The following is a 25,327-nucleotide window of genomic DNA, read 5'->3' as shown; positions in this document are numbered from 1 at the left end:
GATGCCCCCCAGCCCCGCCCAAGAGCGCGATCCTCCGGTCCCCCAACTCGAGAGCGCAGCAGGGCATCCTCCGTCCCTCCGGGTGGAACGAGGACGGTAGCCGACGGCCTGGATGCCGGGGGGTGCTGTTTTTCCCCTTTAGAACGCAGACGCCGCGTCCTCTGTGAGCACCCCCACCCCCGTCGCCTTATTTCTGGTGGTCAGCAGAGGTGGGGTGGGGGGAAGACAGGACCAAGTACTCTCGAGGTTCCGGGATGTGACTCTCCGCGGAGTGAAGAGGTGGAATCTCGAAATGGAAACAGTCTTCCCCCCTCCCTCCCCTCCTCCTCCTCCTCTTCTGTTTACCTCAAGTTTGAATTTTATCTGCGCAACATTAGCTGGAATGCGGACATTGAAAAACACACACACACACACACACACTCTCAACCCGGCAGCAGCTCCGGAGGAGCCATGTGGCATCAAGCCACCTCAAAGGGGAAAAAAGTGCTCTTAGCAACACAAACATGGCGAAATCGCCTCGGCATTCCCGGCTAACGCCACCACCCCTACCTTTCCTCGCCCGGCTCGCCAACATCCCGGCTGGGACCTGCGGGCCCTTCCAGGGGGAGGCGAGGGGCCCCCGGGGAGTCCCAGGGTGGGACCGCGGGGCGTGCGAAAGAGGAAATAACCGGAGTCCACAGTGGAAATGTTTCTGCTGGACCATCGAGCCCGCCGCCTCGCAGCAGTGAGGGGATGCCTCTTTTCATCTCGAGAGGTCCAAACTGAGAACAAAATTCCCATCCCGAAGTCCTGCTGGGCCGGCTTTCCCCACCCTCCAGAACTTACCTTGGGGCTGAACACACGCTGCCGCTTTAATCCGTTTCTCTTTCCTTCCTGCGGAGCGAGACGCAAGGGGGAAAACGATGCGCATGTATATTTGTAGAGCACAGTCTTCTAGAATTCCCCTTTGATCATCAGGAGGAGCGATGGAGGCTTCGGAGACAGGTGCAGTGCTGGCCGAGGCTGCCGGCTAAAAGTTGTTCTCTTGGCTGTGGGCGGCGGGGGTCCCCCGGCCGGGGCTGGGGACCGGGTCTCCCTTCCCCCCCGCCGGCGTCGCCCACTTCCCGCGGGGAACTGCTGCGTGCGGCTCGGCTGCAGGGGAGGTGGCGTAGTTTCTCTTCCTCCCACCTCTTCTCACTCACTTGTTTTTGTAGCCGTGGGCTCCCCTAATGCTTTCCTCTCCACAATGTTGTTTCATTATATCATGTCCATCATGTGACACCGGAGAGGCCTCTCTATGGAAACTTAAAGGGCCTCCCACGTGACTGCAGCAGCAACAACAGCAGCGGCAGAACTGGCGGCGGCGGCCGCAGCCGTTCGTACCACCACCACCACCCACCGAGAGCCCCTCGCAGCATCCCGGAGGGGCTCCTGGCGCTGCAGAAGCCTAGATAAGCGAGCCACAGCATCCGGGAGCTGTGGCGTCTGTGCGTGCGTGTAGCCTTTGCTCATTACATAGGAAACCGAACAGAAGGAGCGTCCTTAAATCCTTTCCTACAGTCACAAAACCCACGCTCTGTTAAAATGACATTTCGTGGCTCCTACTTTATTTTCCCCTAGAGCAATGAGTTTTCTATCAGGTCTGATTAAATTTTACCGAGGCAAAAAGAAGAACCGGACTTGTCCCTCTGCGAGTTCAGCCAGTTCTTGGGTGGCTCAGAAATGACAAAACAATAATAACAGAAATAGAATCAGGCATTTGATACATAATTACCATCGTACCAGCCTTAAAGCTTTTCTGGAATCAACATTCCTCCGGTAACTGTGTTGATGATGCTTGCAGGAGGCAAATGCAATGCAGTTTTTCTCTTCCGCAGCTATATTAGGACTTTGTTGCTGACAACAGTAAAAACTTGTTTGTGTCAGGAAGTGAGGTACGACGATATGACCTGGAAGGTACAGACAAAACCAAAGTGGCAGCTTTTGCATTACTTTTCTGACCACATTCTTTCAAATAGAAGCAGCTGATCTGCTGTAAAATGCGTAGTGTGTTTGGTGGGAAATCAAATAATCAGAAAAACACATTTTCCCCTTAATCATAGTGGACGTGCTAGACGCTAGAAATTACCTATAGATTTATATATATGTTTCTATACAGAGAAAAAGTCTGTGCCTTTATATGATATTTTGAACCAATAACTTTGTCATCATTTGTAGCATTTAACTGAAGCATATAACAGACACTGAAAGACTTAAGTCCAGTTATGTGTGAATCCATACCATCGGTTTTTAGAGCCTTCCGTGTTATTGAATCACAACCCCCAATCCTAAATCTCTGCCTTAAAGATTGCATGGATCATAGGATTTTATCCTGTAAATCCAAGCTAAACGGCTCTTTTGATGTTTTAGTTCATGCTTTTCAATTTATAAGGAAAACTCCCTGTTGGATTGGCAGCATTATGAAAAACTTCATAGGAAACTGAAGAGTGGGGCGGAAGATCATGTTTTCTTTGCCTTGACTATATCTCTTTCCACCTCATCAGTTTCCCTCTGATTATCAGCCATGATGCATGATCTCCACTACATCCCTTCTGATTCCTTAATATGTCCCTCAATATTTACCTTACCATCTAACGCCTAATTCTCACATCCCTTTCCCCTTTCCTGCTTTTGCCTCCCAATTCACCATGTGCTGCCTAGATACTTAGCTCAGGCCTCCCCAAATTCTCCCTCCCAGTCCTCCTTCCAAAGCAGGTCCCCTCCCCTTCCCAGCTCTGTCTCCCTTCTCTGCAACTCTACCTCCTTACCTTTCTTTGACCTCCTTTATTCTCCTTCACAGTCTGGCCCTCGACTTCTCGGCCTCTTCTTCCCCTTCTTCCCCTGCAATGACCTGCCTCAATTGGGGTCTCCTTCACACCCTTCTCTTTGGTCCCATCCCTTCTGACGCCGAACCCCCAGCTTTCCTCACGGGCTTGGCCTGGTCGGCTTGAGCCTGATTTTGTTCCCATGCCCCTGGGCTGGGAAAAGAGTGTGTGGTGCAAAGCGGGGGCAAGCATCCCCCTCGGCTGTGGCCCCTGCCTGGTTCCCCCTCCGCCCCTCCCGAGTCCCGGTTGCGGCGCTTCCTGGGCGGATGGTTGGGACTTGCTGCGGCAGCTGCGGTTCTGCTGTGTCATGCAAGAAGGAGGCGGCGGCGGCGGCGGCCGGAGCTGGAGGGGGAGGAGGGGAGGAACCTGATCTCTCCGGTAGCGAAGGGCTGGAGGCAAACACCGAGTTCCCCCAGAGCCGCCCGGGGAGCAGGGAGGGCTCCGCCACCCCGGGGGGCCCTCCCCGCGGGGCAGATGGTAAGTGGGGCGGCGCAGGTGGTCGCCTTGGGAAGGGAGCGTGCAGGGGGTTAGGTGGGGAGGCGGGGAGAACTAGGAATCACCCTGGCCAAACTGAAGGAGCCCAGTCCCCAGCTGAAAGGGACCCAGGCCACAATAAGGATGACCAGTGGCAGTAGTTACCGTTCGAATAATGGCCCGCAGGTGACCCAAGCTACACAGAGGAGTAGTGCATCCTGAACCAAGGACCGAGCTAGAGGCAATGTTTCAGAGTTAGAAAACCATCATCCCATCAGCCCTGGCGCTTTAGGGTACAGCTGAGTAGCAGAAGTCGACATACACCCTATTCCTATGGCCTGGCTGAGCTTTATGGGTTGCCTTGTTTAAAACTAGGAAAGGGTATGGAAACCTGCCCAACCTCACTTTAGCCACAGACATAATGCTCTTGGCCAGTGGCCTTGGACAAACAGCCTCTGGTGCAATTAAACAATCAATAGGAAAAATAGCTTCTTTCCCTTTGCCACCCTCCTTTCCCAAGCAGCTTCAACCAGGGTAGTTTATGCTGTTTAAAGGAGAAAGAAAACTACGCCTTGCGGTTTCCCTCCCCCCTTACCCTCTGTCAGCCTCAGTCCTGCCACACAAACTGCCCACCCCAGCTTCAGACTATGATTTACATTCGATGAGGGGACTGTCTTAAAGCCTGAAGAATTTTCACCTCTGCTGCCCTTTACTGGGAGGGGATTCAGAAACGTAGAACTAAAAGCAGTGAACATGGGGACATGGGGACAGGCTGGGCATGTAGGAAAATTGCTCCTTTTACCTGAGTGCAGTTCTCAGGACAACTTAACATAAACACACATATATATTATATATATACATATGTATGTATATATATATTATTCTTGTCCATTTTGCTCCTGGAAATCAAAGCACTTTCTGCAACATCATTTTTTTTTTTTTTTCAATGTCAGTCATACATTAGCAGTAAGGGGTTGGCGGGATTAACTGAAAGGCTAATGACTGTCTCAGAAGCACATGCTGTTGCTAGGGAACTCAAGCTCGTCCTGCTTTCTAATCACTCGTATGTTATGTGGAAATCAAACTTCTCAGGGTGCTATTAAAATGAATGGCATTTGGTTAAAGGAGTTCTCGCTTGTGTTGGAGCATCCTGAATTATTATCGACTCCCTCACACCCACATATCTTGTTTTCCTAATTTGATTTCTGTATGTGCGTCACCACCAGGGACACGCAGCCTAGACCAGTCAGGTTCACTTCCTGTTTCTCAGAACTGGTTTATATTTGTCTCGTAGCTTTAGCTGGTAAAATATTATCAAACTGATACTCTTGGAAAGAAATCTGTGCTTGCCGTGAAAACCAATTATCCCAATTAAATTCTAATTCCCATAGAAAATGTCATAATTTGAGGAATAAGGTATACTGCCAGTTGCCATTTGAGAAAACCATTCTTGAAATGTAAAGCCTAGAAAAACCCATCATCTTTATTTCTTTTACCCAGAATCTTCATTCCTCAGCATTAGAACTAAAACAAACTCAATTTGAGGGCAGATTTAAGTATGATATTTCTAAAATAAAGCTCAAAAAAAAAAAAAATACACACTGAAGCTGGGGAAATCATTTAGACTAAATAAGGCATAGAACTGAATAGAATCCAGGCCCCAGAAGTACAAATAAGCTTGGGTTAGCGTTGGGGCACTCAGAGAACAGAGTGTGATTACAAGGCTACAGTACAAATAGAAGCCCATCTCTCTGTACTAATTGTCTCTTTTGCCAATTCTCCTATGTCCCTGGATAAGACAGCCTTGCTTAGTTTTCAGTTCCTTCCTCTTTATAACAAGGATACCAAAAAAGGCAATATCATAAAGAAATGTATCTATGTAAATAGGTAGGTTCTGATGAAGATAATTTGTTTGGATGGAAGAGAATAAGGTATCTATGGCACTGAGGAGAGACCAGCCAGCTGAAAGTTAGGAAATTTTAATAGGCTGGATGACCTTGGTTGAGCTAGTACAAGTCTTCTCCTGTCTGTTTCCTCTTGGAAGCTAAACAGAAATGCTGGGCTATAGAATCTTTAAGATTCTATTTACAAAATTCTGTGTTGTACTGAACTCACTGCATAAAAATTTCAATTTTAGCTGAATTTTGCAATGTTAAATTTTGGCGCTGAAATTTTAATACCTATCCATAGAAACCTTGGAGGAAATTATAATGGGAAAAAGTATGCTGTTGACACATCACTTTATAGTGTCAGTTGCCAGACAAATAAAATTTACCTGACTCCCAAAGTACTTAACTCTGCTTACTTTCAGGTGTTGTAGGAGGAAAGGTAGAAAGGATGTAAAAGTGTATCAAAAGATCCTTCATTCAATTTAGATTCATTTAACCCAAAGTACTTTGATGAGCAAAATGATGGAATGATGAATAAAGGCTATTAAAGAATTACATGATTAACTCAGCTCTCATGGAGTTAGTTATTTGCCTGTATTTTAATTAGTTACAGGCAAAAATATACCTAGATTTAAAAAATTTTCAGGCTCAAGATGTTAAGAAGTAGCATGAAGAAATGTGAGATTTGTACCAGACAGAGAAGATCTGACTTTGAAACCCAACTCTTCCACTTTCTTTATTCATTATTGAGTGCCTGCTATGTGTCAAGTACCGTGCTAGGCAGTGGGAATACAAAGATAAATAACACAGTCTCCTCTGAAGGATCTTGTAGTTTAATGAGGAGACAGATAAGTGCAAAATTGATCATACAATACTAGGATGTTAGCAACACGGGAGCTCATTGGAAAGGTATACATTTAACCTTCACCTTGCATAGTCACGGTCCCTAACCATAGAAAATGAATTTAGAGAGGAGATCTGAAGCATAAGTAGAATAATCCAGACAAGTGGGCAAATCAAAGAGAAATGTAGACCAAGCAAAGAAAGTATTATGTGTAAAGTCCTGAGGGTAAGAAGGTGTGCCCATAGAGTTGAAGGTGAAGGACAGAGCCCAGCAAGTAATAGATTCTGTCTTGTATGAATGCATAGCAGAACCCAGAAAGATCAGCAAGGTCTTGTATTATGAAAAGTCTTATATATCCTCCTAATAAATTTCAACTTACCCTAAAGCCACTGGAGAACTACTGATGAGTTTTAAGGAGCATAGTGAGGCAATCAAATGTCCATTTTATAAAGTTCAGTCCAGTTTGGAGAATTTATTAGTGTGAGCAACACAATAAGCAGGGAGACTAGCTCAGAGGCTGTTTCAGCATTATGGGGATGGAAATAATGGACACCTAAGCTAAAGCAACAAGAATAGAAATGGAGAGAGGAGAAGGATTCAAGAAAAACAGGGTATAGAACAAGCTGAATTTTATTATTGATTATGTCTGCAGGATTCAGGAACCGGAGAAGAAATACAGCTCAGATAAATGGAAAGATGGTGGTACCATTTGCCAAGATGAAGAGATATAGGTTGAGGAGGGAATTTAGTTTAATTTGAAGCATGGTGTTTGAAGTATCCATAGGATATCAAAATGAAGCTTTCTATTACTTGAGTTGAGAGCTCAGGAGAGAGAGATGTGCTGGAATCGTCAGAATGAGTAACAGTCCCTGGAAGTAGATGACATCTTCAAGATAAAAGGTATAGAGTAAGAAGAGAGAAGGACCTCTTCTGAAACCTTATGGGAATGCAAACATTGAAAAAAATGAGGAAATAAATACACAAAAAAGAACATCCAGAGAGGTAGAAGGACCAGGAACAAGTAGTTTTGGAGAAGTCAAGAGAAATTGGCAATAGTTTGAAATGCTAAACGGAGGTCAAGAAAAATAGACAGAGATTCCTTGGTTTTAACAACAAGGTCAGTGTTATGTTCAGAAAGAAGGAGTTTATTAGGAAAAGGAGATAGTAACCAGATTGCAGTGGACTGAGGAGTGGATATGAGTAGAGGAGGTAGATAGAAAAAGTTCTTTTGGATAAGAAGAACTAAAGACTAAGTAGGAAGGAAAATGAAAATATCAGGAAGAGAAAATCATGATCTGTGAGGTTAAGGATGCATAGGGAAAGAAGGAAATAATATAGTAATATGAAATTCTGGATACTTTTGGGCTTCTTCAAATTGAATGACATCAGTTTATTCAGTTCAGTCATTCAGTTGTGTCTGACTCCTTGCTACCCCATGCAGCACGCCAGGCCTCCCTGTCCATCACCAACTCCCGGAGTTTACCCATACCCATGTCCATCGAGTCGGTGATGCCATCCAACCATCTCATCCTCTGTCGTCCCCTTCTCCTCCTGCCCTCAATCTTTCCCAGCATCAGGGTCTTTTCAAATGAGTCAGCTCTTCGCATCAGGTGGCCAAAGTATTGGAGTTTCAGCTTCAACATCAGTCCTTCCAATGAATATTCAGGACTAATTTCCTTTAGGTTGGACTGATTGGATCTCAGCTTTCTTTATAGTCCAACTCTCACATCCATACATGACCACTGGAAAAACCATAGCCGTGACTAGACGGATCTTTGTTGACAAAGTAATGTCTCTACTTTTTAATATGCTGTCTAGGTCACCAATCCACCATTTGCTCAAGCCAAAAAGCACGTAGATATTCACGGTTCTTCTCCTTTTCCTCCATTCTCATGTCTCCTCCATAAAGAATTTAGGTCTACTTTAACCCTCAAAAACATTTCCAAAATCTGTCTCTTTCTCTCTCCACTGCCACCACCCTAATACAGACATCATCTTGTGGGCTCCTGTAATAGCTTCTAATTGGTTTTCCTATTTCCACTTTTGCCTCCTCTCTCCACAATGCAGCTAGAGTGACATAAATCATAACACACAGATCGTATCACTTCTGTCTTAGAATCCTTCCTTGTCTTCTGATTACACTTGAAATAAAGTTCAGACTCCTTTGCCAGACAGAAGCCTTCTGTGGCATCCCAGACCACCTCTCTTTGATCTCTTCTCCCACCACTCTCCTCTGACTCCAACTTCAGTGGTCTATTTTTCTATTCCTTGAATGCATTAGATTTGCTCTTGTATCTAAAGGACTTCACCTAGATATTTCCTTTTCCTGGATTTGATCATTCTAATCTTTGTTTAAATGTCACTTCCTCAAGCAGGTCCACCCTGACCACCTGGCTGAAAGTACCCTTCCTTGCCCCTTCCCACCCATCTTAGTAAAGCTTTATTATTGTGTGTTTTTATTCTTATAAATGAGAACCCTTCTAAAATGTAAACCCCATGAGGATTCCTGGCAGATGGTAGGTACTTAAAAATGTTCACCGCATGTTTATAGAAGGCAAAAGAGAAGAGCAGTTGGTTATCAGAAACTAGAGGCATCAAGGACCAGAGCCTGATGTGGTTCAGGAATGGCCAGTGATGGTGGATTACTAGACTTTTAAGGTTCCAGGTGTGGAAGGGTTATTAGCTGTGTAACCCTGGACATTCATATTCTCTGAGCTTTATTTTGGAGTTAATACTAATACATGCCTCGTAGGGCTGTTAGGAAAATTAAATGACAGCATAGATAGACGTATAAGCAGTCTTAAGCTATTTGCAGGTAGTCAGGACTTCTGCAAATCAATTCATAATGGGCTCCCCTATAATGGAGTTAACATTTGAAGTAACATTGATGTGTATACACTACCATGTGTAAAATAGAGAGTAGAAAGCTTCTGTATGGCACAGGGAGCTCAGCTTGGTGCTCTGTGATGACCTGGGTGGGTGTGGTGAGGGGAGGGAAGCTCAGGAGGGATGGGGTGTATACATATAGCTGATTCACATTGTTGTACAGCAGAAACTAACACGACATTGTAAAGAAATCATACTCCAATTGAAAAATAAATTTTTAAAAATTGACGATTACTTGTTATTGGGGAAAATTTGATAAAATTCTGAGTTTTAAAAATTACTAGGATTCTGAAAGAATATGGAAATTGGATAATTTAAGAAGAAATCAGAGCACTGCTACTAATCAATAAGAAAAGCATCAAAAACTCCCATGAGACTGGGTAAAAGTTATGAGAGCAGTTAAGGAAACACAAATAGGTCTTTAAAATATGCAAAAGTGCTCAGCCTTTCTAATAACAAGTAATATGCAAATTACAACTGCAATAAGAGATATTTTTTACATACTGTTGTTGTTCAGTTGCTAAGTTGTGTCCGACTCTGCAACCCATGGACTTCAGCATGCCAGGCTTCCCTATCCATCACCATCTCCCGGAGTTTGCTCAGATTCATGTCTGTTGAGTCGGTGATGCCATCTAACCATGTCATCATCTGCCACCCTATTCTCCTTTATTTTACTTACTGAGTTGACACAAATCAAAAAGTTTAATTAGCATACTTTAGTTTGCCAGGCTGGGGAGTGGGCATTATTTTACATTGTCAATAGGATGAAAATTGGTATAACCCCTGTGGAGGGTAACTTGGCAGTATTTATCAAATTTCTAAATGTACAAAGCCTTTGGCCTAGCAGCTCCATTTTTCTATATTTATCCAATAGACATACTGACAAATATTGAAGAATGACTCTTCCAGTATCTTTTCTGAAGCATTATTTATGGTAGATAAAGAATGAAAACAACCTACATGTCCATTGATAGAGAAATGGTTAAATAAATTATGGTACAGTTACACATAATGGTGGGCAACTGTTAAAAATTGTGAGGCATGGCTTCCTCATCTACAGTGATAGTGTGCTCAGGAAGAGAAATGATCCAAGTCAAGAGCTATTTTAAAGAATTTGACAATTGGATGGAATTAGTGAGTTATGGAGAGGGAGGTAGTATCATGACTGACTTGAGATTTCTTCAAAGAGGAGATGAATGAGCACGGACGTCAGTGACTGAGATGGAAAATCTTGGGACAGTTGCAGAATTGCAGTATCTGTCTAAGTGGAGATGTTTACTGCAGTTTCATTATATGGATTGGAAGTTCAAGAGAGTTGCTAGAACTGGATTTATAAATTTGAGAGAAGATTGCCTAGGGAGGGTAGATAGAATCAAAAGAAAAGCAGACCCATGATTAAACTCTGATCATTTAGAGATTGAATAGAGAGAGAGAAAAAAAAAGACCTGATAATGGAGACTGAGAATCAGAAACCAGAGAACTAAAACCAGGAGACTATGGGACTAAAGCCACCAAGAGAGGAATATACTAAGGAGGATATATTAAGAATATATTAAGCATTTAACATCAACTCATGTTAAATGCTGCCCCAAAGTCCAGGAAGATCACTATAATTTGTTTTCCTCATAAACCGTAAGCTCCTTGAAAGTTGCAATTATCTGATTTATTTTTGTATCCTTAGGGCTTTCCCTGTACCTCTCAGGTATAATCAATGATCAGTATATTTTTGTTAAATTGGAGAGAAAGACAAAGATACAGAAAGAGAAATAGAGATACAAAAAACAACAACAATAGTATGTGTCTTTGTGTCTCAATAAATAAATAAAGCATAATCTCTTGAACTGTACTGTAAACCAAACTTGATCTTAGAAAGATCCCTTGGTTTTACTCCCGAGCTAACATGTTAATTGAGCTCTCACAATGCCACGTTGCTGGGGTGTTAAATGCCTCCTGAAAATATTTTGATAAATAATATGCACCCGTGTCTCGTCATTCTGAGTCATTTTTGTCTTTATTTAAGTCCTGGGTGATGACAAAAAGAGCAATTTGCTTTTCCTCACCAATGTGACTCCATCATATCACCTTGAATTGGTTGATGGAGTCTGGAGAATCCGTTTCTGTAATACACTGTAACCACTCATAAGGATGCCCAGCCCCAGTTTCCAATCAAAGAGAAAAATGACTTTGGTTAGGAAGAAACATACTACCTCTTAGAGAAACCACCAGCTTCTCAGTTTGTTATTGCTTCTGCCAAAAGGTGCTACTGCTTTCGGGAGAGAATGTAGAGGATGCCGAAGGAGGAAAGGGTTTGACTTTGTCCTGAGAATGTGGAAACCTTCTACACCGCAAAAAGAGATGTCATGACTTTTGGGTCCAGGGTCCTCCAGTTAGAAACCAAAGTAATAGATGTCACTTAAACAATATTTAAAATGTTATAACATCCTGTGTTACTTAGTGAGACCAGAGACTAGTAAATTTTTCTGTAAAGGGTAATAGTTCAGGCTTTGTGGGCCACACAGTCTCTGTCCCACCTACTCAGCTCTGCCTTTGTAGTGCTAAAGCAGCCATAGACAATAAGTAAGTGAATGACCTTGGCTGTGTTTCCAATTAAGCTTTATTTATGGAAAATGAGCTTTGAATTTCATATAAGTTTTGCATGTCATGAAGTATCATTCTTCTTTTGATGTTTTTCAGCTACTTAACAATGTGAAAACCATTTTTAGCTGACAGGCCATGCGAAAACAGGGGTGGGCTGGATTTGGCCCATGGATGTTAGTTTGGCAACCTCTGATTTCAGACAAACAAGAAGACCATGTCGTGAGAAAGATTTTCAGATTCAGAGCTCTGAAGAAAATAATCTGTTTCATGTATACCCTTTATTTTAACTTCTCAAATTTATTTGAACATATAAACACATTTGCCTACATCTGACTTAGCATGTCTCCTCAGTTCAGTGTGGATTACCAGTTGGCCCCTTCTCAGCCATGTAATGAATGAATGCATGTCAGTGTCGTGTTTCTGTAGAGCAAACTGAAGAATTCTTATCGCTTGTCTATATCAACACCCAAACCAAGAGAGGACATAGTAATTCTAATAACATTTTTAAGCTGCATTAATTCATTCAGTAACTACTTACTAATGATCATTTTTATATACTGCAGTACTGTTAGGGAGTTAGAGATAAAAGAGGATAGAAGATAAATTTAAAAATCTAGTGGCTGACAGGTGTCAGTGGTTTGAATGTATTACAGTATAAATATAGTCGTTTAAGCCTCAGATGCATAGGCAAAAATTAAGTTTAAATCTGAGCACTTTGTGTCCCAGATGTGTGACCTCAGGATGATTACATAAACCATATAAGCTTCATTTTCCTCTTTTTAAAATGAGCATCATAATACCCACCTCCCAAGGAGGTGCTGTGGGAATTAAATAAGACATAGTGTATGTAAATCAGCTAGCATGGTACCTGTACACAGTAAGTAATAAGTAAGTGAAAGTCGCTCACTCGTGTCCGACTTTTTGTGACCCCATGGACTATACAGTCCATGGAATTCTCCAAGCCAGAATACTGGAGTGGGTAGCTGTTCCCTTCTCCAGGGGATCTTCCCAACCTAGGGATTAAACCCAGGTCTCCGGCATTGCAGGTGGATTCTTTACCAGCTGAGCCACCAGGGAATTAGTTGTTGTATTGCACCAATATGAAGGTACATACTTTGTTCAAAAGAAACACACAATTAAAGGCAAAATAGAATAGCCATGTGAGTTAAGAACTTACGAATACAAATGAAAACTCACAAACCTGAACGTTGATGGCTGGTAGAACCATCAAAATAAAAGCAGAAGTGACGTCACAGGAGCTTACAATAAGGCAGCTGGCTAGGTGTCTTGCCTTTGCCTTCCAGATGGAACAAGATGCTGGATTATCTAAGGAGCCCTGCCTATAGTTCTAGTTCTCCAAGCTCCCCAAAATTTAAATGCCAGTTCTGATCAGAGAGAAAGTATGTCAGAAAAACATCTAGTTCTGCTTTATTGACTATGCCAAAGCCTTTGACTGTGTGGATCACAATAAACTGTGGAAAATTCTGAAAGAGATGGGAATACCAGACCACCTGACCTGCCTCTTGAGAAACCTGTATGCAGGTCAGGAAGAAACAGTTAGAACTGGACATGGAACAACAGACTGGTTCCAAATAGGAAAAGGAGTACGTCAGGGCTGTATATTGTCACCCTGCTTATTTAACTTATATGCGGTGTACATCATGAGAAACACTGGGCTGGAAGAAGCACAAGCTGGAATCAAGATTGCCGGGAGAAATATCAATAACCTCAGATATGCAGATGACACCACCCTTATGGCAGAAAGTGAAGGGGAACTAAAAAGCCTCTTGATGAAAGTGAAAGAGGAGAGTGAACAAGTTGGCTTAAAGCTCAACATTCAGAAAACGAAGATCATGGCATCTGGTCCCATCACATCATGGGAAATAGATGGGGAAACAGTGGAAACAGTGTCAGACTTTATTTTTTGGGGCTCCAAAATTACTGCATATGGTGATTGCAGCCATGAAATTAAAAGACGCTTACTCCTCAGAAGGAAAGTTATGACCAACCTAGATAGCATATTCAAAAGCAGAGACATTCCTTTGCCAACAAAGGTTCATCTAGTCAAGGCTATGGTTCTTCCAGTGGTCGTGTATGTATGTGAGAGTTGGACTATAAAGAAAGCTGAGCGCCAAAGAATTGATGCTTTTGAATTGTGGTGTTGGAGAAGACTCTTGAGAGTCCCTTGGACTGCAAGGAGATCCAACCAGTCCATCCTAAAGGAGATCAGTCCTGGGTGTTCTTTGGAAGGACTGATGCTAAAGCTGAAACTCCAATACTTTGGCCACCTCATGTGAAGAGTTGACTCATTGGAAAAGACTCTGATGATGGTACAGATTTGGGGCAGGAGGAGAAGGGGATGACAGAGGATGAGATGGCTGGATGGCATCACCAACTTGATGGACATGAGTTTGAGTGAACTCCGGGAGTTGGTGATGGACAGGGAGGCCTGGCGTGCTGCAGTTCATGGGGTCACAAAGAGTCAGACACAATTGAGGGACTGAACTGAACTGAACTGAACTGATGTCATCAATATCAGCCCCAGCATCTTGCTTCCTTCCAGTCAGGTCAGCTGTGAGCCTTTGACATCTGTAGGCTCCTCCTATTACACCTCCCACTCCATGTTTTTTCAATTCTGTGCTTCCACCTTGACCTCCACACCTTCTGTCTCTGGTCATTTTGCCTTGCATCCAGATTCCCTTTATATTTGGGACATTCTCCTGAACCCTGGTCTTTTTGACCTTGATTCTGATGTCTTGTTTAGCTTATCACTGACCAGCCCTCATTCCAGAGGGTTGTATTGTGTTGTCCACACTCCTGCCATGGTCTCCTTAAACTGTACACGTGTGCCTTCATGCTGGACTTCATAGTATTAGTAGCTTTTTGAACTTCACCTTGGTGAGAGACATCAGGTCTTGCATAGTTCAGCTGCCCTAATCCAAGCCAGCTTCTGTATTTACAGCCCATACCCTAGAAAGAGCTCTTCACTCCCTACTGGGCTCACACTCTCTCTCCACTGGCCATGTTTTGTCAGCTAGTTCTAACATGCCTTGTGATCCTGTTATGGCAACATCAATAATGCTTTCCCAATACAAATGACAGAATTAATAGGACAGGGCCACAATATAGGGGTAATGGAGAACTTCAACATCTACTGACAAGCTCATTCTGCTGAAAAGTGGGCATCAAATAAAGTTGGCATGACTTAAATTTAAACTAATCGCTTATTGAAGAGGTACTATTCTAAGCTTAATTCTAACCAGCTAAGAAGAATGTGTTGGTGAAGTGGAAGTGACATACAGCTTAAAGTAAGTGACCACGGTATCCTTGAATTTGTAGTACCCGGAGAAGGCAATTCTTTGCTTGCTAACCGGATATAAAGAAGACTTGAGCAAGTTAAGAGAAAATACGGACATAAGGCTCTATCTGGCCAGAAACTAGGAAAGAGAGCTCAAGAGTAGCAAAATGACTTGAAATTTGAACTCTTATAAAGCCAGTGATTTCAATACAGAAAAGAGAGCATCTAAGTAAAAAAGATCAATGTTGCTGCTCAAGGAGCGTCTGATTAGCTCTTGTTTTTAAAGGACACTCACAGAAAATAGATAGGAGTAAGGGGAAAACTCACTCTAAAGAAGGACTCAGACCTGTGAAAATAATGCTAGAGGGCTTAACATCCAGAGATAAGTAGGCTCTGAGAAAAGTACTGGAGACAATGGTTTTCTGTTTGTTTTTTGTTTATAGATATAGTAAGATAATAGCAACCCATTCTAGTATTCTTGCTTGGAAAATCCCATTGATGGAGGAGCCTGATAGGCTACCGTCCATGGGGTCACAAAGAGTCGGACATGACCGAGCGACTTCACTTTCTTTCTTTTCTATAGTAAGATAATAATAAAGAAGGAATAGTGTTACTGAATGAGACAGACTGATGTTAACAGGTGGCTAAAAGCCAGAATCATCCAGCTATAGTCTAGTTCACTAGACGCTAATATATAAGGCTTTCCCTACACATTTTTAATACCTTTAAAATCAGAACGTGTCTTCAATAGATGTATTTATTGTGGTCAAGTTTGGGCAGAAAGAAGTGAAAGTGAAAGTCACTCAGTCATGTACAACCCATGGACTGTAGCCTGCCAGCCTCCTCTGTCCATGGAATTTTCCAGGCCAGAATACTGGCGTGGGTAGCCGTTGCCTTCTCCAGAGGATCTTCCCAGCCCAGGGATTGAACCCAGGTCTCCCACATTGCAATGTTTGGGGGAGGGCTGTAAAAACAGTAATTAAGTGATGGTATATCATACAATAAGTTGAAGAACAGAAGAGCAGCCAGCAGTAGAGAAAGGACTAAGACAAGAAGAAAAACTGTGATCAAAACTTCTACAAAGGGGTAGAAAGAGACTGTTGTTGGCCCACAGACGCCAAGTCACTGTACAGTCGCTGTACAGGGTCACAGAGGCAGGGAGGATGATGTCTTTGTCAGTTGGAGCTGCTATAACCAATACCATTGACTGGATAACTTATACAAAAAAATGTTTATTTCTCTCTTCTAAAGGCTAGTAAGTCCAAGACCAAGCTCTCAGCAGATTTGGTATCTGATGCAGATGAACACCTTCTTGCTGTATCCACAGGTAGAGAGAGATCATCTCTTCTTATAAGGCCACTAATCCATTCATGGAGTCAGATGATGGCTTTCCCTGGGCAGAACATTTTGAGCTGTGCCTGGCGCACAGCACGTGGGTACTATTGTGTCTTGCCTCTTCTGAATCACTATGTGGTCGACTTAAAGCCCCAGCACGCCAAAGGCTAACTTAGTTAGCTCTAGCTGACTCCTTGGAGGGCTCCTCTAAGAAGATATTTAGGTCAAGGTATAGGTCTCAGGTCACAAGCCAGGAAAAGACATTGCAAAGTGTATAGGTAAGACTTATGGTTTAAAAAAAAAAAGACAAGGGATCGCCAAAATAACTAACCAGAAAAAAAGTAGCCAGGAGACAGAGACTTTACCAGAATGGATTCAGGGGAGAATTAGGGCTATGGTCTTATTTCTACTGGGTCTATGGAACCTGTCTTAAAGAAGGAATTCAGAGAACCTATAGATTAGTTAGCCATGGAGGAAATTGTTCCAACCGCATATGATTAGACTTTTTGAAACTACGATATGCCCAGGTGATCCCTATACAACTTGAATGTAAAGGATTTCTTACCTAAGGAAAGGATCATGTCTTTCATGATCTTAACTCTAATTTCTACTGCATTAATAGTGGTAGAACAAATGTTTTCAAATGGCAGAGGATTTGCTGTTTTTCATCAAAAGCAATGATCTTGACATTTAAAGATATAGTCCCTTACCTTAGTTACCTTCTTGAATGTATCCCTCTTTCTCAGTCACTCTTTTCTGTAGGGCATCCATGTAGTTTCAAGAAAACTAACTCCACCTTTATTTCCAGGGTGAGGGTCATGTGGTCCAGATTAAGTCTATCAGTGAGTTTTATGCCCTTGGCTCCAGCAACTGCGTCATGTATGGGCATGTGACCTAAATCAGTCCAATCAAGGAAAGACAATGTCAGGGTTTTTGTGGTAATGCTAAGACAAAGACACATTCCTCTGGCAGTGAAAGCAGTAGCATGTAACCTGGAAGGTCTTGGCCACCATCTAGGGACCAGGAGGGGAGAGTCTATTGAGAATGGAGCTCTCACTAGGGACTAAAGCAGAGAGGTAAAGAGGGAACCATCAAATCCTCTCCACATTGTGTGAGCCATCTAGCCAAACATGTCCCTAAAGTCTTTGAACTTTTCTACTTACGGGAGCCAATAGATTCAATATTTTGTTTAAGCCTATTTGAGTTAGATTTCTCTTTCCTGAAACCAAAGCATCCTCAAAGGATAGAACAAACATGATTAGTAAGGAATGGAATAAATTTTCAATAAATAGAGAGTTAAATATTAAAAATGACTCATACAAGAGAAGTGATATGTGTTGAAAAATGAAAGTGGTGCAAGCATTTCTTGACCTTAGAGTGGTAAAAACCTGAGTGAAAGAATAAAGGCTTATGATTTGTAAAAGGAAAACATTTATAGATTTGACTACTTGAAACTTTTTAGTTTATGTAGATGAAACAGTACCACAAACAAAATTAAAAGATAAATGAGAGATTCCAGAATTTTTGCAACCAAATATATATATGACAAAGGGTAGTGTCCTTTATCGGAGAAGGCAATAGCACCCCACTCCAGTACTCTTGCCTGGAAAATCCCATGGGAGGAGGAGCCTGGTAGGCTGCAGTCCATGGGGTCACTAAGAGTTGGACACGGCTGAGTGACTTCACTTTCACTTTTCACTTTCATGCATTGGAGAAGGAAATGGCAACCCACTCCAGTGTTCTTGCCTGGAGAATCCCAGGGACAGGGGAGCCTGATGGGCTGCCGTCTATGGGGTCGCACAGAATCGGACACGACTGAAGCAACTTAGCAGCAGCAGCAGCAGTGTCCTTTATATATAAAATACTCTTACAAATTTATAACAAAAATACATTTAAAAAGAAGTGTAAAGAACATGAGAAGGTAAAAGACATGAACAAGCCATGTGGGTAAAGAATATGAAAAAGCAAAAGAGAAGAAGGGGAATTCAACTGGTCAACTAAAATGAAAAAGTTCCAGAGTTAATAGTAAAGAAAAAGTGAAAGAAGAGTGAAAGTGTTAGTCACTTAGTCATGCCCGACTCTTTGTGACCGCATGGACTGTACCCTACCAGGCAACTCTGTTCATGGATTTCTCCAGGCACAAATGCTGGAGTGGGTAGCCATTCCCTTCTCCAGGGGATCTTCCTGACCCAGGAATCAAACCTGGGTCTCCCGCATTGCAGGCAGGTTCTTTTTACCGTCTGAGCCACCAAATAAAACCAGATATCTTTGTACCTAACAAATTGTCAAGAATTTTAAAATAATAACTTCCATAGATAAAGATTCAGGGAAATAAACACCCTCATACAATATGGGGCATGTAAATTGGTTCATGAGCTTCCCTGGTGGCTCAGACAGTAAAGAATCTGCCTGTAATGCAGGAGACCTGGGTTTGATCTCTGGGTCGGGAAGATCCTGTAGAGAAGGGAGCGGCTACCCACTTCAATATTCTGACCTGGAAAATTCCATGTACAGAGTAGCCCGCAGGCTACAGTCCATGGGATTGCGAAGAGTTGGACATGACTGAGCCACTTTCACTTTCAAATTGATTCAAGCATTCTAGAGAGCAGTTTGGCATTATGTACTTAAAATCTTAATATGTGCAAAACATTTAAAAGAGTAATTTCATTTTTAAGACTTTATCCTAAGAAAATAACCAGAAACACTCACAACATTTAATATAAGAGTACTTAGTAAAGCATACCTTCTTTATAATATTGAACACTTAGAGATAACCTACAAGTTCAAAAAGAAGTATTCTATAAATCATAATACGTTCCTTTGATGAAAACTATGCATCCAGTAGGAAGCAGATTGTGGAAGATGCCATGATATCAGAAAATGTAGGTAATTTATTTTTCAATATATATGCTCAAAAAAAAATGACTGGATGGACACAGGAATATATTGATAGTAATAATATCTCAATAGTGGACTTACAACAGATTTTCTTCTTTGTGAGTTTTGAATATTCTAAATCCACCTCGTGTTTTGCATATATTTTTAGGCACTGGAATGCCAAGCCCAGTGCTCTGGACATAGAAGGTACTTAACGAATACATGCTGAACTGAACTGAACTGAGTGATCAATTGCTGGTTAAAAAAATGCAGTGGGGTTGTCTTATGGAGTAGTGCACTCACAAGAGTTGTTTAATCAGAAACTAGCTAGCCATCTGTTGTACTAAAGACTTCCATTTCATTAAAATAAAAAAATGTCTACACCTTGCCCAACTCCATTTTCTTCCCAGCCATTTCCTGCTTCTCTCACAGCCGAACTTCCAAGAAGAGTCTTCACTTTATCCATTCCAGGTTGACTTCCAATGCTCTAGAAACTGTGCTCATCAGATCTAATCCCCAGACTTTATCATTCATCCTACCCCAAAGAGAATTGTTTATCCTTTCTTCTTTGAAGCTTTCTTCTCCCTTTACTTGCAGACTTCACTCTGTCGCATTCTCGTGCTATCTCTCTGGACCTTTCCAATCTCCTCCTCCGGCTCTTCTTCCTCTGACTGCTGCCTACGTGCTTTTTTCCCCTCAGGGTCTTGGCATTCTTCTCACTCTATGGCCTCCTCAGGATATCCCATCCATCCTGAAAATTTAGCTACCAGTGGGCCCTGACTTCTGAACCTATATAGTCAGTCCAAACTTTGCTCCTGATCTGCAGATGTGTCTTTCATTTGCTACTGGATAGCCTATAGTCACTGAGAACTTAATATCATCATCCTCCCTTCCCCCCACTTTTGCTCTCTTCCTATTTAGCTTAGTTGATGTCATTACACTTCAACTTTGGCCTCTCTCCCCTACTCCCAAGTGGCTATCTAATCAATAACTATGTCCTCGATGCTACTTCTAAATCTCCCTTGGATTTCTCACTACTCTTCATCCCCCTGCTGCTATGGTGATTCAGACCATAATCCCTTCCTTAGACTATTACAGTGACCTTCTAATTGGCTTTCCTGGCTCCAGTCTCAGTTTACTCTAGTTCGGCTGTCATCCTGCTACTACAGTTTTATTTATTTTTTTTAATATGAATGTTCACATCTCTTCCCTATTTAGGAACCTGTAATACCTTTCATGCTTATTGTCTTCAGCGTGAAGTCCAGCATAAAGTCCCTTAACTGTAAACCAAGGTTCTTCTCGATATTACTACAACCTCCCTAACCAGTTATTTTCAACCCACATCAGACTGCCCTGTTTTCTCTGAATGCAGTTTGCCTTTCCACACTTTTGTGCTTTTCCCCACTCTTTTCCCTTAGGATCTACTCTCCTCAGCCAACTCTTTGCCTCCTTCAGTGCCCAACCCAAACCTCAGTGTCTCTATGGGAAAAAACCCTCCGCAGCTTCCAAGACAGACATTAGGACAAGAGATATGGTATTTAAAGCAATGAGCTAGATGGGCAATTGTAGAGGACCAAGCCCAAGGGAGCTCCCAGCATTCAGAAATCAGGAAGGACCCAGCAAAAGAGACTGAAAAGGTAGAAACGAAGCACATGTGGTGTGATGGAAGCAAAGCAAAGAAAATGTTTCAGTGAAAAGAGATGGCTCACTAGGGCCAAGTATTATGGCTGCTGAGAGGGCAGTAAGATTAGGATGGAAAACTGACCAGTGGATTTGACAACACAGAGGTCATTGCAGCCTTCACAAGTATGTTTGTAGTAGAATTTCAGTTCAGTTCAGTCGCTCAGTCATGTCTGACTCTTTGCGACCCCATGAATCGCAGCATGCCAGGCCTCCCTATCCATCACCAACTGCCAGAGTCTACCCAAACCCATGTCCATTGAGTCAGTGATGCCATCCAACCATCTCATCCTCTGTCGTCCCCTTCTCCTCCTGCCCTCAATCTTTCCCAGAATCAGGCTCTTTTCAAATGAGTCAGCTCTTCTCATCAGGTGGCCAAAGTATTGGAGTTTCAGCTTCAACATTAGTCCTTCCAATGAACACTCAGGACTGATCTTCTTTAGGATGGACTGGTTGGATCTCCTTGCAGTCCAAGGGACTCTCAGGAGTCTTCTCTAACACCACAGTTCAAAAGTGTCAATTCTTCAGTGCTCAGCTTTCTTTATAGTCCAACTCTCACATCCATGCATGACCACTGGAAAAACCATAGCCTTGACTAGATAGACCTTTGTCGACAAAGTAATATCTCTGCTTTTGAATATGCTGTCTAGGTTGGTCATAACTTTCCTTCCAAGGAGTAAGCATCTTTTAATTTCATGGCTGCAGTCCCCATCTGCAGTGATTTTGGAGCCCCCAAAAATAAAGTCAGCCACTGTTTCCACATCTATTTGCCTAGAAGTGATGGGAGTATGGGGGACAAATACTGACTGGATTGGCTTGAAGAGAATGAGAAATGAGGAAGTTGATACTCTTTGAGTGGGTCAAGGAGTAGATGAATGAAGAAATGATGTCTTAGAGGGACTTTGCTGGTGATCCAGTAGTTAAGACTCCTTGCTTTCCATGCAGAGGGTGGAAGTTCAATCCCTGGTCAGGAAACTATTATAAGATCCCAGATGCTGCATGGTGTAGCCAAATTGAAAATGTTGTCTTAGAGAGGATTCTATAATTGGTCAGGAACCAACATAGATTAGTTATTTTGAACTCTTAGAGTCTCTGAAAAATTTCCAAATAGAAACATGGATGCAATTTGGTGGTGCAAAGCTTTTAGTAATTAACAGGGAATTCAGAGTAGGGCTACCCAGGCAGTAGATTAGTCTATGGAAGTTTCAGTGTGAGTTATCTGTGGTTGCATTTTATCTGTTACTGACCTGGTTCATAAAGGTGCATAAAGACCTTCAGGCAGGACTTCTCAGAAGCTTCAGGAAAGAGCTGTCCCTGCAGGGACTTGGGTGCAGAATTTTCAGACTGTTTCCAAACTCCTCTTGCTACTGTGTAGTAGGGGTATTGATAAGAATCTATAAGGCTGGTTTTTGATGGCTGGGCAGTACCAAGGCTGAATGGTTAAGAGGTAAACAGGAAAAATCTGGCCCACCCAATGTTGTGCATTTGAAAATGCTGTATTTGGAAGTATTTCTATATAATTCTTTTATACGGACATCATAATGGAGGTGGACTAAGTATTCACCTACCTATATTCGATGAATAGGTAGGCTGTTCTTACCTGCCTCCCCCTGGATATGAAATATGGAGAATACAAACTTTGGGTAGACCAGATCCAAGCTTTGATTTTGACCTGATACCTGTGTGACATTTTTCAAATAGTATTTCAAAAAGTACTTTGGTACAGATCCCATGTAAAATGTATTTTTACTTACATGACTGAAGACAACCCAGGGACCATATATTTCCCTTCATAAAATTATTTATGTTGACATGCTAGGGCTTCCCTGGTGGCTCAGATAGTAAAGAATCCACCTGCAATTCAGGAGACCTGGGTTCGATCCCTGGAACAGGAAGATCCCCTGGAGAAGGGAAGGCTAACCACTCCAGTATTCTTGCCTGGAGAATTCCACAGAGAGAGGAGTCTGACAGGCTACAGTCCATGCGGTCACAAAATGTAGGACACGACTGAGTGACTAACAGTTTCACTTTTCTCTTCACACATGTTGATGTCCAGGGCCTGGATAATGAAATAGAACCAGTCATAGAATATGGAAGAACCTGGGGTTATACCATGCTTCCTGTGATTCCCCAAATGCACAGGGTGCTCTTATCTATGCCTTTGCTCATGCTGTATCCTCTACTCGGAATATCCCAATCCCCTTCTTCCTGGCATACTCAGATCTAAGAGGCCTTCCTTGCCAGAGGTCAACCCCCCTCTATGGTCCCCAGACTGTTTTCATGTGTCACTCCATCTCCACACCTACCACACTGAACGACAGTTGTTTGGTCTTCTGACTCCCTCATTGGGCTGTGAGTTTCCTGAAGTAAGTGATTTTTGTCTTCTTCCTCTTTCTTTTACATCTAGGGTAATGTTTTCACATTTGGGGCACACAATCAATGCTTGTTGAATGGATGTGTGAGTGCTTGAGAGTATGAATAAATGAATGAATGAATGAACGAATACCTGAAAAGATCAGAAAAATGTTACCCCCACCCAAATGGAAGCTCATACAAACTTGAAAGTGTCAGTGACTTTACATATATGCAGAATTAGTACACAGAATGGCAGTTTCCAAGTCCAACTGAGATGACAAGATCACTGCAGCATAGTATACGTAAAGAGGAGACTGATACTCACCAACGACTCATAATATGTGTGGCACAGATGGTGAGAACTGTGCTGATGAAAATCAGACTTGAGTGATAGGAATTGATTGATTGTCATCTACATTTGGGAGAGAGTTTTGATCTGTGGAACAAAATGAACATTTTGGCCCTTGTGATTTCTTTTAAGAAGGTATTTTTCATCTTAAAATTTAAGGGTAAGGTAACAGCTTAATAAACATGTTTTTCTAAAGCATGGCTTCCTTATAAAACCAAAAAGAAGAACAAGCTCGCTGTTACATCTCTAAAATGGAAGTTACATTGTTGAACTCATCATTTCATACCTGCATGCCTCGATTTCTTCTCTGCATCCTTTGTAAGATGATAATAGCCCTTACTAGTATTTACATTATAAAAGGATTGTTAATGTAAATTAGATCGTATAAAATGGGTTATGATGTCTTCTTTGAAAGACAAGCACCATACACAAATGAGGTATTATTATTTAGTTTTTCCTTTTCAGTCTCCTTAAATGAGAATTAGATGAAAACTCTGCCCCTTAAGCAATATCCAGTGGGTAAATGATTATATTGAGTTGAGTAAAATGAAAAAAAAAATCTTCAGCCAGAAACTCGGTTTGTGCAGCTTAGCTAGTCTCCATATAAGACAAACATACTGTCTTTATTTGTGATGTTCACCACCATTTTTTGTCTCCTCTCTGTGCTGTAATCACAGTCTGAAGACAGTTAAGCCTTCCAGTTCAGTCACAGTTGCATTTTAGAGAACCTAGAGATCCGGGAATGATTGCAATTGAGAAATAATGTTTCATTTAATCAAGCCATGCAGCTGGTTTTGCTACTGATGTAGGGCCTAATTCAACTCCTGGTTTTTAGGCTCAGGTCACGGCAACCTTTTCAGGTTGATTACTGCCATTGCCTCTGTGTCCCTTTTAGCACCACCCAGGCCAGAACTTTCCTATCTTCTCCTTGGAATACAAGTTACTAAGAGGAGTTGAGGAGATTAGATCTGAGGAGTTGTTGTGAATGTCAGAAACTTTACTTCATGTCATGAAGGGGTGAGAATGGAAACCCCGATGGTGAAGGATTCAGGATAGCAGAGCTGGTGGTGGTGGGCTGCCTGTCCAGCATGACTATTCCTGGCCTCTGTGTGCATAGTAACTCCAGCTTACTTCTAGCTCCTGGTCCGTGTTCCCTGGTGCCTGCGCCCTGCTCCTCCTCTCTCATCCAGACCCCTTACAGTGCTCATCCATTATGTCTTGGTTCACCTTCAACACACAGGCCATGCCTACCAAGAGCATGGCCGTGAGGTAATTGAGCTAATGCAAAGGTGGTAGGTGAGTCTTCATGGTGGCCTCATGTCCCTACTTTTAGGAAGAAAATCTAGGGATTATATCTTCTACTTTGAAGGCAAATTTTTTGAAACAGTTGTCTGCATTCACTGGTTCCACCAATTCCTCAATTCACTGTGAGCTGCCTTCTGCCTCCACTGACCCAGCTCTCACCCAACTGGACAGATACCTTCTTGGAGCTCCCTCCGTAGATGCTTCTCGGGCTTTTCTCACTTGATCTCTTGACAGCGTTTACTGTTGTTGACCACAGCCTGCTCGTTGAAATGTGCTTTTCCCTTGTCCTCTGTGATACCTCACTCCACTAGTTTCCCTCCTGAAACCTCTCTCTAGTTTCCCTCTCTCTGGCTTTACCTTCTCTTGATCTCCTTTTTTGGGGGGGAGGGGGAGGAAATCCTTTCTCTGCCCATGTTTTAAGTTTTGGTATTACTCTGGTTTCTCTCCTGGGCCCTTTTCTCTTCCATGACACTCCCCCCGCATAACTCTCTCATCCCCTTGGAGTCTATTGTTGCCTATCGTGTACTGATGCTTCCTGAACCTGTACTCTCAGACTTCCAGATCAAACTGCCTCCTCATAACCTCTGAGTGTTC

General features: G+C 42.5%; 2 protein-coding genes across 5 annotated transcripts in view; one reads left to right on the top strand and one right to left on the bottom strand.

The window, feature by feature from the left end:
* Positions 1–10: 10 nt before the first annotated feature.
* Positions 11–24,688, bottom strand: LOC104982391. The gene is made up of 3 exons (XM_010831754.1): positions 24,628–24,688; positions 2,787–3,346; positions 11–1,928 (listed from the first exon to the last, which is right to left on the bottom strand). The coding sequence occupies exons 1-3, from the start codon at positions 24,686–24,688 to the stop codon at positions 1,902–1,904; spliced, it is 648 nt and encodes a 215-aa protein (XP_010830056.1). The 3' UTR covers positions 11–1,901.
* MKLN1 (muskelin 1, intracellular mediator containing kelch motifs) overlaps positions 3,208–25,327 on the top strand; it is a 386,334-nt gene continuing 364,214 nt past the window's right edge. For 3 of the 4 annotated variants that reach the window (XM_010831662.1, XM_010831660.1, XM_010831661.1), the window contains exon 1: positions 3,210–3,320. The gene's annotated coding sequence lies outside the window, so the exon portion shown is untranslated. Of the gene's footprint in view, positions 3,321–25,327 lie in introns of all 4 variants that reach the window. The other variant, XM_010831658.1, reaches the window with a different exon arrangement.

Source organism: Bison bison, unplaced genomic scaffold (assembly GCF_000754665.1).
Source record: "Bison bison bison isolate TAMUID 2011002044 unplaced genomic scaffold, Bison_UMD1.0 scf7180017864530, whole genome shotgun sequence".
NCBI lineage: Eukaryota > Metazoa > Chordata > Mammalia > Artiodactyla > Bovidae > Bison > Bison bison.
The sequence above is the reverse complement of the archived record's forward strand: the minus strand, read 5'-3'. Positions and strand labels throughout refer to the sequence as shown.